A 13,637-nucleotide genomic window follows, 5' to 3' on the forward strand; every position below is an offset into this window, starting at 1 on the left:
CCTGATTGGCCTCTGTGGCACTTTTTGACTAGTTTAAATCCCCCAGCAGAGATTGTTTCTTTGTAGGTATAGATATATGCTCTTTCAGAATACATACAATTGAATTCTTGCCCTAGGGGTGGTCATCAGGGGTGCGGCATCAGCTTCCACAGGTAGACAGATGACACAAAAGTGTGTCTCCTGATGATAGAACGCCAATTGATACCCTTCATTACTGAATTTTAGATACTAAGTCATGCAGTGAATTTCCAATTTAGGTACTATGATTTAATCAAGGTCATCCAATCAATAAAGGTTCTTGTTTAAAAAGTCTTGATATTACAGCATTTTACAATATGGAATAATATGCCAATTGCCCTTGTCTCTGTGCACAGCAAGCACAATTTTCAAGATGCATCCTTGAAAATGTGCTAAATGTAGCACCAGAACCTTGAGTTATTTTTGAAGCATCTTGGACACTGAAGTAGATCCTCAGCAGGTTTCAGTGACGTAAAATCATTGGCATGCATCCGATGAAAATCTGTAACAGACCCAAACTATTCAAGACAATTAGCATGTACCGTATAAGGTGACCTTGTAATAACAAAGACGGGTTTGTTTAATGCCAGACCACAGGCGGCAAGCGCTAATGTTTCAAAATATAACTGGATCCGTCCTGGGTTTGAATCAAACAGCGGTTTCTTGAAAAAGTCTGACGGTGCCACCATGTGGTCAGTTCGACGCATACAAGCAGGCGTTCGGATATAGAGGTAAGCTGTCAACCGGGGTGTTTATGTGCTTTTTATTTCCCAAAGAGAAATAAATGATGCAAAAACACCACCAAACATCAGTTGAAATCCACATACTGCCTTTAATATTGTACATTTAATACAGATTCCACCTTCTATGGCCAGAAGGAAATCCATTTTTTTTCTTTAGTCTGATTACCTTAAAAAGCAAACGCAGCATAATTAAGTTTTTTTCACTTTTTCATTAAATTAGCTTTGAGCAAATAATTTTTTAGGTCCCATATAAATAGGAATGATGACAAAAGTGCGAAAATTACCGTCCATTTCATGAGCGGAAACAATGAGGGCATATATTGTTGAAAACTATCTGACTATTGAGATTTAAAGCACATTCCACATTCCATCTCAGCAATGGCTTGATGGACATAATACATTGTTGTAACCCTTTCAATTAAAACTTATCATTAAAATAAATTGAAAACACAGCACTGTCTCCTGGCCACATGGTGCACACATTTTGGTATTGCTGTATTTTGTAATTGTATGAGAACTGTTATGGTTTTCCCTTTTATTTTTAATGCCAACTCTTGCATACATATTAAAAGGTCATAATCAATAGTAGGGCATATTTGCCAAATTTGACTTCCCTTCCACATTTTCAAACAAAGTGTTAGAACTGTGCACTTACTGTAAGTGTTTAGAATACTGTAGCTTTTGTAGCACTTACAAGAGGCTGAATGGAAGTTTTTCCTTATGCACAAGTTAACTGCAGGCTCTAACAAGAACATACGTGTGCTATTTATCTATTGTGGGTACGATGCTGACAACTTTGATTAAGGATGACGACGTTCTCTCTTGGTAAGAAGGTAACACTGAATGGTTCTCAGGCGGTCTTTGGCAGGGGCAAACTCTGGCTGCAGTTTCAACGTGGACTCATACCAGTGCATTGCTTTTTCAAACTCCTCCTGTCATAAAACAAAAAACAGAAAGAATGTGTCCATATGGGCTCATCCACTTCATTGATCCAAGTGGGGTGAAAATAATGATTGATTTACCATAGCAATGTAGACATTGGCAAGAGTGAAGTGGTTAACTACAAAGTGTGGAGTAATCTCAACAGCCATACGAGCAACTGTAAGAGCATCTTCCCACAGCCGAGCATTCTGAAAGATGTTGGCCAGGCTGATAAGGGGAACATCCTGGTTAAGAGTGGGGAAAAAACACATTAGGAACTACAAAACACCAAATGCATGTCAACTTGAAATACACGGATGCTACCTGTGATTGGGACAACACAGAGTGTAGTTTCATTTTGCAGGGCAAGTACTTTGTTAGTACTGGAATACCGCGCAATGGACCTTGAATTGAATTCCATGTTTTTTCAATAAATTTCTTTTTCCCGCTACTCTGCGATTAAATACTACTTTCAAGAGAGAATGAATTCTCAGTATTCTAAGTAGGAGTGTTAGGCCGATCCCAATCACATGGATTTGCTGTGCATTTTTCAATTTTAGAGGTGTTGATTTAAGATTACTTTAATAACCAATAGATCTGTCAATTATTTCTTCTACTAGTTGATAATTGAACTATAAAAAATATATTTTTTCCAAATCCCCATATATAAAAACATATTAACGTAAAAACAAGACATTAATTCAAAGTGACTGAGCAGGAAATACACGCACATTTTATCATGATTTATGTTAAGATTAAGTTGCTGATATGGTCCACAACATGATTGAAAAGAAAGTCAGCAAATTGTCTTAAATACTGCGTATCATGAGTACAACAGCCAATTTGTGCATGAGAGGTGCAGTTATCGTTTTTGTCCACTTGGTGTCACAATTTATGCATACAAAACAACACAATTGGACAAGCTTGGACACTGCTTCTTTACCCTAAAGTTGACCCCGTTTCAGTGCAACGTCATCGTCATCTGACATGCTAAGCCATTCTCAGACAGGTTGTGGCTTGAATGTTTAATGGGTGTGCACAAGCACATGTGTAGGTATGCACAATATTTATTGAAAAATATTTTGATACTGTCAAGATCGCAACATTAAAAGTTAGGTACAATATGGCTTTTGGCAATTAGTTGTTTTGACTGTCTTTCTGAATACAGAGCCATTATAAATCAATTCCAAGTTGATCCAATACTGCAGAGAGGAAGTTTCACACCACAACAAAGGACGGATGCGCTCATTGGAAAAAATCGGAGGGGAAAATATCTCATTGACTAATGCTAAAGGCAGAGGGATTACTTACCTTCATGTGATAGGGTGCGTAATTGAGGGCCTGTCGTAAGCAGTCAATTGCTCTCTTCCCTTGACCTTTCACTCTCCAATAAAGTGCAGCCATACTGGATAATACCCATGATGTCTGGTTCTAGAAAAGATCATATTCTCAGTAAAACATTGGATTTAAAAGCCCATAATGATCATATTATAGAGTTGTCACAAAACCGAAATTTTGACTGACATACCAGCATATACCGCAATATAAATTCCGACTTACCTTCTCTAATACTTTAGCAATTCGAGTCCCCACCTGTTCAAAGGACTGAGGAGAGAATTCTTCTTTACCAAGGTTTTGCAAGACCTGAGGTCAGGGCCATCAAAATGATGTTACGATAATATACTTTGAGTATTTGATGATTTTTTTTTTTTCCCATTTGACCTGTTCTTTGGCCTACCTCACTGAGTTGGCTCTCTCCTGTGTAGTGGATGGTGGCTCGATTAGCCATGCCTGCGAGGTGGTCAAGGGTGTGCATACTGGCAGCGAGGTTTGCATTGCATAAAGGCTCGACAGCTGGCTCCTGGAGTGGGGTAGCAAAATCTATATGCTCTGTGATGCTGGGGGAAGGAAGCATTGAAAACATTGTCATAACACTAAACCATAGATGTATAGGTGATCCTCCGTTTACAATGGTCCAGCATACTACGGTTCAAGGTTATGAATAGCGTGCAATGAAGTAATTTACACTGCAGCATAAGAATACACTGTCACGTGGCACAGGAAAACACATGATTTGCTTGTGTTATATTCATGGCATATTTCATACACTTATGACATTTATGCCTTCAAAATCATGATCATTATCTTTGTTGGATAACGTGGAAATTTACCATCTAGATAAAATGTCATGGGAGAAAAGCTTACTCGATGTTCTTGGCAGACACGGCGAGCCAAGTGCTCGCTGCAGTGGTGAGGTCAACCCTTCGTGTGCGCTGACACTCCTCTGGCCCTGGCCAACCAAGGCTTGTATAATCCCTCCAGCGGCCTGCCCAAAGAAGAAGACGTAGATTTAGAAGTCCAGCACCTTTCAATACTTGTCCTCAATTCACACTGACTTAAGTCAATGGTACCTGGAGGACCTGCTGATGGGATAGTTGGTCCGCTAATCTCCAGAATAGAATGTCCTTCAGACGCTGGCTCCGCACCCTGGCTATCATCAGAGATGGCCACATTCTCAGACCCATCCGCCTTTGCCTTTCTTACTCTCTTTACTTGAAAGGTGATCTGATAATTAACATCAAAGATACAATCAAAAAGGCCAAATAATAGGTTTATTACTGCGGCTTATTTTACGTGGTCAAATTTTATGGGGTAGGAGTTTGAGCCATTACCCATTCTGAACCATCATCATCTTCACAGTTTCCAAAGCAGGGACCTCCACCACCACGGGGCCCCATCACACGGTCATTCTTGAGCACCCGGATTCCTCGCAAGTCACCTCGTTTGCCACCGACATCCAAAGCCCCCTCAAAAGCTCCCATCAGGTCTTCTTTGAGCTGCCACTCCTCCTCACCTTCACCCCCTCCATCTGCGAGTGAGGGAGTTGTCCTTGAAGAAGAGTGAGCGGCCTGCCGTTTTCCCGCAGCCTCACCAGACCCATTTGTGTCCAAGATGACCTCTGCAGCAGAGAAACAGAAATTGCAATTAGGGATGAACAAGTACCGATACCAGGAAAAGGTAGGTATCTGTGCTGATACCAGCTTTATTTCAAAGTATTGGTAATAGCGACAGCGGCTGATACCAATATCGGCCGCGCTTTTGTGACCTTTTGCAATTATCTGTCATTGTTTTGGGAGGGAAATTGTAGGTATCAGAGGGCACTAGTATTGGTATTGGTGTCTACTTGAGTACTTGTACTGAAAAAAAAGTGGTATTGAACCTCGATAATTGCAATCAGGTCAAATAACAATTAAGATGATGCCTTATTGGAATTTTAGATGTTACTTTGATGAATCCTCACTATTTTCTATAGTTACTGACAGTGACTCGAGATAAAATTCATACTTTCAAAGAGCAGAGAGTCCTCTATGGTTGAAATGGAAGAAGTCTGCTGTTTTTCTTCATCGCCCCCCCACTCCTCCAGCTGGATGGCAAGTTCATCTTCAGCACCGCAAGCAGAACCCTCTGGACCAACACACATTGGGTCAAAGTCATTAGAAAAAACACTGACTGATCAATGGTCTAGTAACATGATAATATGATGATCTTATCTGCTTCAATAAGTTACCTAATTAAGTGTAAAAAATAAATAAATACAAATGGCGAGACCATTTGTATCAAAGTTACTCACGTGAGCAGAGTTGTTGGTTTGAAAGATTATAGAGGAAGGGATAAAACTGGAGACAACGCAAAAGAGGTATGCTGGCACGACACTGTTGACAGGCAGCAAAGGATGAGGAGGAAGTCAAGGAGGACACAGCTGTCATCAGTGTGTGGCGAAACAAGGCTAGAGCTCCTGTCACATTGCCCTGGGCCAACTGCAAGCTCACCAAGCTGAGGAGTGCATGGGGCTGGTGGAAGAAAAGTGAAGGTGTTCAAATACCAAAATGTAGTTTTGGTACTGAACACAAGTATGTCTATTTCTAACAGTGTAAATACACACATTAATACAGTGTTAACATGTTTCAGGTTATACACTGGCAATGTACTGTACTGTAATGATTAGTTGGCAGCTGCTAATTTGGTTTGCTGCTACTACAATATTACAAGAAAGTGACAAACCCATGTGTAGTTACCTCAGTTGCATTGTAAGCCAGCGATTGCTCCACCAGTGTTTGCGATTGGGTGGTCAATCCATAATGTAGCATCAAATTAGCAGCATTTGTGAGGGGCAAATGGCGGTGGGACGGTGGGGTTTTCATCCACACTTGCCGCAGGCATTGGAGGGCACAACTGCCATTTCCTTGGGCCCGCCAGAATAGAGATGCTTCATTGTAGAGCTGCCAGCTGTACAATTTGTCCTGACAAAGGTATGCATGAGGATAAGGTACATATTGTGAGATTAGCATATCAAAGTATTACGTGTGTTTTATGGGGAGCTTGCTTACTAATTTCATCATTTCAGCAATTCTGGAACCAATTTGTTCCAATGTCCAACCACCACTCCGGAGCTGTAATATCTGTAATCACACACAATGATGATGTTTCAGCTCTCTTTTACACAACTGCAAGATACAATGTTGCATCTAACAGTTTATTTATAAATTAAACACAGAAAAAATACACATCAGCAGACACCTGGGAGGCATAGGGATCTGGAAGCATCCTGTCTTCCAGAAGCCAGTCCAGTGAAGAAGGCAAAGGAGGGGAATGTACTTGGGCGAGAGAACCACACTCTGGCAGGGCCACTGTTTGAGGAGGACTACGAGTCCCATAAAGGAAAGATGCCACTGAGCTGGATGTGCACAGATAGAATACAATTAGTTGCATTACCAACCCACAAAATACACGCAGATCTTGAATGTGCGTACTTGCCTGTGATTCTTGGTTTCAGACAAAAGGTGGTATGTTGGCAACAAATGTGCAGCGGGGACACTTGGGTATTCACTAATGCAGTATGACCTCTGAGGCCACAACAACTTCTGCATATCCTACAAAATAAACATGAATTCATGAGGTCAAATCAATTTTACTGAACAACTCAAGACCAAGCTTAATGTAAAGTGGCAAATTTCAACTGAAAAATTCAAGAGTGAATTGGTGAAAATTTACTTGGCTTGTAAAAAAAAAAAAAAAAAGTAAAAATAGTTGAGTCTCTGGAGGGTTGGTCCAACCATGAAGTTAAACAAACCCTGCATCCCTGATTATCTGTTGGCGAACACGTTGTTTTGCACGACTCACCTTTATCCAATAACAGGTGATATACTAATTTAAATATTAAGATGAGCAGCTAAGGTTGTAATAAGGCAGCTCAGCTAAGTGATGACCGAGAGCCAATTTGAAGCACTGAACCAAACTGTCTAAAACACTATGTTACAGCTAAGAATACCTGCATTACGTTTTTGGGGGATGAACAGATTAGCATTAGCTAAAAGTGTTTCCTTTCTAAAAGTGGCACTATAATTACTGTCCATTTTTTTAATGTGCAATTACCATTCAACTCTCAAAGGTATAGAACTTTATTCAAAGGTATTCAAATTTATCACGATAAAATACCTTCGACACAAAAAGAAATAAAAAATGTTCCAAACTCTGTTCTGCTTAAAAAAATGCACATCAACCAATATTACCATAACACAAACACATACTATCTGTAAAATGTCTCTTTCACAATGTCACAATTTAAAGTGTGAAAAGAGAGTTTGGTGTAAACAGCAATCAACTGTAATGACTGTATCTATCTTGCCTGTGTGTCATCATGATGACTGCTCCAGAGGGCAGCAACAGGGTCCTGGTCACCTGACACAGAAGGATGGAGCTGAGGGCTGCGTGTTGACTGGTTTGAACTCTGATCTGACACAAGTGCCACACTGGATGCCACTGATATCTCTTCGCCAAACTACGAAGACAGAAAAGCCAATAAGATCAGTCAGTGTTCTTTACTTGATTGGCTATTTTGCCGACAGTTTTTTTTTTAATCTTAGCTTTTTTTGAACAAGTGGGGACATACAGTCAATAAGCGATGGTCATGAAAACCCAGAGCTTTAAAAGTTTGTAAAAATATTGAAAACAATTTACAGGTGCCAAACCACAAGTATGTGTAGCTCCACTGTAAATCTGTATGTAATCAGTGACAGGACCAAACTCTGCCACATTGAGAGAAACTGAACCTGTGTCACCTTAAAAACAAGTACACCTTGCCTAAAAAAATAATACTAATAATTAGGGCTGCACAATATATATATATAAACATATACAAAAAAATCAATATCACAATATTGGCCAATGAAATACGCATATTGCAAAGACATGCAATAAGTTTCTTACAAAATTTATTTCACTTCAATTTCTACTTGACTAGTCAAACGCAAACTTTAATGTGCATCTTCATTCAATAGTTGAACATTATCTAGAATAATTAGAATTCATTAGCGAAGAATAAATTGAGCTTACTTATTTGCCACAACACTTTGTTCATTCGATAATGAAAATTTAATTTCTTGAAGTACATGTCAAATACTGCTATATTCAACAACCATATCACATATGGCATGTTTTTCCAATATTATGCAGCCCTACTGTCAATACTGACAACACTTACTTGGACAAAATGGACATGTTCAAACAGGTCACCACGGTGATAGCGCACAGGCAGATCAAACGGGCAGTGAAGGCCGCGCTGCTGTTGACCCAGGCGGCAAATTTGATGGTTCCCTGTGCCAATAAAATACTTCAGACTTAGATTAAATCAATTGTTGGATCTTTTGTTTTTTTCAAGTATATTTGCTTACTAATATTATTACATCACTTTAAAGCATTACATTCGCCTCCAATGTTTGATGTCCATCCATCGATTCTCAAAACCTCTTATCCTGTTCAGGGTTGCATGGGGGGCTGGAGCCTCTCCCAGCTGATATCGGGCAAAAGGCAAACTAAACCCTGAACTGGTCGCCAGCCAGTCACAGGGCACATATAGAGATAAACAACCAGCCACACCTACATGCGCACGGCCACCGAGCAGGAATCAAATTTGTCAAGCGTACTCCTAAACTCATGTGCTTGATTAGTTATGAAAATTCATTTAAAATTTTTAAACACAAAATATGTCAATTTTGACACCATGATTGGCATTTTACCAAGTTGAGCTTCTTTGGCCATTTGGGTCTCGTGGATAATGTTGTGCAGGATCTGCTCTTCCTGCAACAGCTTGTGTTTATCGAGCGCCTCCTGCTGGCGAAGGTAGTGGTCATGCTGCTTTTGGTATTCCTTGAGCTCGTTCAGGGTTCTCTGCAGTGACCTATACATAGAGAACCATAATTACAGCTACGTATACAATCATATAGAAAAAATGTTATCGCTTCACTGCATTATTGAGTTTCACATGTTTGTATCAAGAAAAAGATGAGAAAAAATCTGTTCGAAATCTTATGGTGCAAGTTGGGCAGTCTTTTAGTGATATGGTCATGTTTGCAGCATTTTGGTGGTTTACTGTTCGTAAAGATTGTCTTCACCCAAGACACATTTAAATAACAGAATGAAACACACACAAAGCACCATTTAGAGGTAAAGGAGTAGCCTAATGAAATATTGCACTCGCAAACTAAAAATATTACTCAAGTCACAATCAAATGTAAGCAATTAAAAACAATCAGAGTACGCACTTCTTAAGTATTTATGTTTAACGTTTGTTAAAATGGACACATGCAAGTTCATACCTGTGCTGGGCTTCGAGGCGCTGCTCAAGCTTTTGCTGGCACAGCACGGCATGCTTCCTCCTCAAGGCCAACTCAAAGCCTGGCTGGGCCTGTAATGCCTGTTCATAACACAACACTGAGTGGTTGTATTCCCCAAGCATCTGGTAGGACAGAGAATGTCGGAACAAACAGATTTGTAGATTGCACATTGCTGGTTTTCGGTGAACAATAATTCTTACTATATAAAAACTGACTTTCATTTCATCATTCCACTGACCGTAAAAAGAAAACTCATTGTTTTGTGCAATATTTTGGGGGTGTAAATAATACTAAGGGAACCTTGTTCTTTCTAGATAAAACTGGCACTAATGCAGTAATGAGGGTCATTTCTAACTCACAGCATAAATGTTTCCCAAGGTGTAGTGACTGGTAAACAAGTCAGAGGGCAGGTCCAAGGCAGCGTGGGCTAGAACGGCAGCATCTGCTGAGAAATGAGCACGGTGCAGGATGTTGGCCATATTAACCAGGGCTATGTCCTTGTGAGGCCTAACGACACACAAAAGTGAGGGAATATGAACATATGTGGCTGCTCTCCAGCAAGCACACTCAATTGAAGCATCCTTGTGATGAGGCTGACAATACCTAAGGGAAAAGTGCAGAGCGCGCACCACACAATCCATTGCCCTTTGAGGCTCGTTCTTCATACGCCAAAAGAATGAAGCCATGTTGTACAGCACCCATGAAGATGTATTCTGGAACATACGGACAGACATGATTACATTTTTGTGTTGGAATACTATTCTGATCTCTGGAGCTTCTTTCTTTTAATACTTCACACAGTAGTCCTTTTGATAGCTTGCAAACACATTAATACAAAAAGCCAGACGTTTTTCACATTATGTGCTTGTAAAAGAATGTCAAGCGCTTACCCTCAGTAATGCTTGCTGGATGCGATGGCCTACCACGTCTATACTGTGGCCCAGTTTATGTGACAAAGCATTATAAATTGGGTCCTCCTTGGAAAGTAATGGGGAGGTAAGGTTTGCCCTCTCTTGCACACCCTGCAATATACCAGTAAGAATACAGACATGTTAAGTCTGCTCACATTCATAGTCAGGTGCATATACCAAGACCTTCAAGTCAAAGTCAAAGTCTGCTTTATTGTCAATCTCTTCACATGCCAAGACACACAAAGAAATCGAAATTCTTGCATAACACAGAATACGTTTTCCTTAACAGTACGACAATAAAGAATGCCATACAACTACAGTAATATTAGAGCTGCACGATTTTGGCCAAAATAGGAATCTTGATTATTTTGATCAATATTGGAATCACTGTCATTCATCACAATTATTCATAATGTTACAAAATCAGGTGTATTTTCAGTGCACTATTTTTCAGCAAAAGTTTATAAACAGTTTTAAGGGCCAATGACTTTTTGAATATTAATAAATATACAAGAGGAGGGTGCAAAAATAGACATCTCATGGGTGAAATTAGTCACATTATATGACGATTGTGTCTTTTTCAGATTTTATTTATATTATATGTTTAAAAAGCATTGTGTGCTTTCCCTTTTTTCTTATTTTCTCTTTTCTTCATGCGTTTGCACCCACCTGTGCATATTGTTTAACCCAAAAATTTAACATAGCTTTTACAAACTCCAACACAAGCTTATTCTTTTAATTGATTTAAAAGAAATAAAACTACTTTCAAGAGATACGTAAACTGGACGGCAGCGATCACTATGTACGACTGTGCAAATGCAGATTCGTTTTACATCACAACTACTTGAAAATTATGATATTCTGATGATAAGCTGAAATAAAACTACTTTCAAGAGATACGTAAACTGGACGGCAGCGATCACTATGTACGACTGTGCAAATGCAGATTCGTTTTACATCACAACTACTTGAAAATTATGATATTCTGATGATAAGCTGACCATAATACTCACCCTGAGATGCTGGAACGCATGGATGCTATAAGGTAGTTCTAACACTCTTGCACAGTCTGGCTCTTCTAGATCGGGAGGCAGAGCCGAGAGTAAATCCACATAGTCTTCGGGGCTACGCACAAGAGGGCAGAGGTACAATTCATTAAATACATGAAGACAATTGTTAAGCAAATTAGTAAAGTAAAGGTCACTCAAGGAGGAAGAGAAGAAATCATTTCCAAATAGCCCTTGCTTACGGCATCTCATGACATCTCACATGTTTTTTTGGAAAGGAAGTGCAAGACTTACCGAATATCTTTACTCTCTAAGGAGACGTAAGTGCCATCATACAGGTCGAGGTCACCAAGAGGTACTTTGGCCATAATGCAATCTGCATCCTCTCTGTAGTGTCGCTGCTCTAGTCCTGTATCCCTGTCCTCGTTTTCTTCAATGTGAATTTTTTGTGCCACTAGCAGCTTCTGCTCAAAATTAAGAAAAGGAACAGTCACAGGTGTTAGCGAGATAATCGTATTCAACTTAAATAAATACAGTAATTCCCTGCAAACAAAGAGACGGTCCAAGTGCAAAGTAAAGCGTAACTGACAATGGCTTAAACTAAATTTATTTATGGATTAAACAACAAATAGACCACAAACAACTAACAGTTAAAATGAATTCAAAATTTTCTTATATTAGTTACCCTTAAACATACAGTATTAATACAGTACAAATAAAGTAAGAATTTTTTTTTTTAACTCACTGATTGGAAATTGATTCAAAAATTCAGATTGAGTAAAACCTTGCAAATACTCCTAACGTCCACTAACAACCCAGGCTAAACTTAATTAACACTTGCCAGGTATAAAGCTTAGCTGTCAATGAAAAGATATCGGGAAAACTCACTCACCTCCAGTTTCTTGAGGTAGTTAACACGAGACTCTTGCCTCATGAAAATTACCACGTCATGCGGATGCTTGAGATTCAAAGGTGAATCAACCTACAAGTTTAGTACGGGGAAAGAAACCAAATATCAAACTTGAGGCAAAATAATAACTACACAGTTTCAATGCTCTCCATCCAAGACTCCCCGACAAGTTGTCACGTAAACAAATCGCAACTGTTAAGCTTATTAATCAATGACTTATAAGCAACATATTGCGACGCTGACAGCTGGTATGTTTTGGTCATCTTGACCTCAACCAACTCTACCTCGCGTAAGCTCAAGTCTGCGCTTTACTACACATCGTTGAGGCTTTGTCGGCAGGGAAACAGATCTGACATAGCTCAGAGGAGCCAACATAACTACATGATTAAAACCCGAACAAAGTAAATTAATATATAGGTTACTGGTAAAGCTAACAGAGATAGCATCTGGAGCTAGCAATAGAGAGGCTCAATGAGCTGTCATACTTGCTGTTGTATTTTTCCATCCTCGGTGACAACCCAGTGGGTCGTAGCGTCTCCGGCGTCCACTATGAGTATGCAGAGGAGAATGAAAAGCTTTCCCCGTAATGTTTTTCGCGAACAGCTGACTCGACAGGGAAAGGAGTCCAGACTGATTTTCTCGATGTCCGCCATTTTTCTGTCTCCTTAGCGCTGTGGCAACAGCTGAGCGACCTCCGACCGCATCGTGGCGCTCAACTCACTTAGCACCCCAAGAGACCGAAACAATGGGCTCTTTTAGCAAAGAAGTACAAATTGTGTGCGTACCGGAAAATAAATTTTATTGTTTCCATCCATACCTGCAGCATTTCTTTTTTTTTTTTCCTCACTGGAACAATCTATATGAAGATTCAGAGTGGAAAACTCAAACCAGCCTCTAAGAAATAAAAAAAAAGTTCATTTGCAAGTCCAGTGACTTTCATTGGATCGATATAATCACTGAATAGTGAATTGATTCTTCAAAATCAGTCAATTGAATACACTCATTAGATCATTAGAAAAATACAAACTTAACATTTTTTGTGCTTCTGTATCTTAATCATATGAGGCTTATGATCATCTGATTAAAAGTGTCACGTATATTTGTTTGTGTGTACGTACGGTGTTAAAATGATGATTGTAAATATGAACTATTTGTATAATTAGGATCAGGTTGAACATTAGCTACGTTGATTTTGGTGCCTCTGTAGTCCCAAAACTATATTAGTTTGTGTGAATGAGTTAAAATGTACCATTCAGATTGTGTACTGAGTAGGTTGACGCTTCATGAAGTTCACTTGTATTAGTTCACAGATATGGAGGAAGTTGCAGATGGTGTAGGCAGGGGTACACTTGCCGATACCGTGCGTTCGATTCTCGCATATGATGCGATGCGATGTGAATGTGTGTGTGTGTGACAAAAAAGATACGCGTCTGACACATTTAATATGGCCGCTT

The 13,637-nt window shown here is 39.6% G+C and overlaps 1 protein-coding gene across 1 annotated transcript; it reads right to left on the minus strand.

Annotated features, from left to right (window-relative positions):
* Positions 1-830: 830 nt before the first annotated feature.
* ttc17 (tetratricopeptide repeat domain 17) lies at positions 831-12,881 on the minus strand. The gene is made up of 25 exons (XM_037247186.1): positions 12,669-12,881; positions 12,166-12,255; positions 11,568-11,737; positions 11,280-11,391; positions 10,246-10,377; positions 9,959-10,068; positions 9,715-9,862; positions 9,338-9,477; positions 8,759-8,919; positions 8,224-8,336; positions 7,369-7,521; positions 6,498-6,613; positions 6,261-6,417; positions 6,071-6,142; positions 5,759-5,983; positions 5,314-5,533; positions 5,028-5,147; positions 4,355-4,641; positions 4,094-4,247; positions 3,888-4,008; positions 3,421-3,580; positions 3,243-3,326; positions 2,994-3,113; positions 1,784-1,927; positions 831-1,693 (listed from the first exon to the last, which is right to left on the minus strand). Exons 1-25 carry the CDS (start codon positions 12,834-12,836, stop codon positions 1,562-1,564), a joined length of 3,609 nt encoding a protein of 1,202 aa, XP_037103081.1. The 5' UTR covers positions 12,837-12,881; the 3' UTR covers positions 831-1,561.
* Positions 12,882-13,637: the final 756 nt, after the last annotated feature.

This window comes from Syngnathus acus, chromosome 3 (assembly GCF_901709675.1).
Source record: "Syngnathus acus chromosome 3, fSynAcu1.2, whole genome shotgun sequence".
Taxonomy (NCBI): Eukaryota; Metazoa; Chordata; class Actinopteri; order Syngnathiformes; family Syngnathidae; genus Syngnathus; species Syngnathus acus.

Bases quoted from the DNA above. Each gene is read 5' to 3' on its own strand.
- ttc17 (XM_037247186.1), bottom strand. From the start codon at position 12,836: ATGGCGGACATCGAGAAAATCAGTCTGGACTCCTTTCCCTGTCGAGTC. The intron at 6,418-6,497 runs GCAAGTACGCAC...GTGCACATCCAG, and splicing joins TCTGAAACCAAGAATCACAG to CTCAGTGGCATCTTTCCTTT. The intron at 5,148-5,313 runs GTGAGTAACTTT...GTGTTGGTCCAG, and splicing joins AAACCAACAACTCTGCTCAC to AGGGTTCTGCTTGCGGTGCT.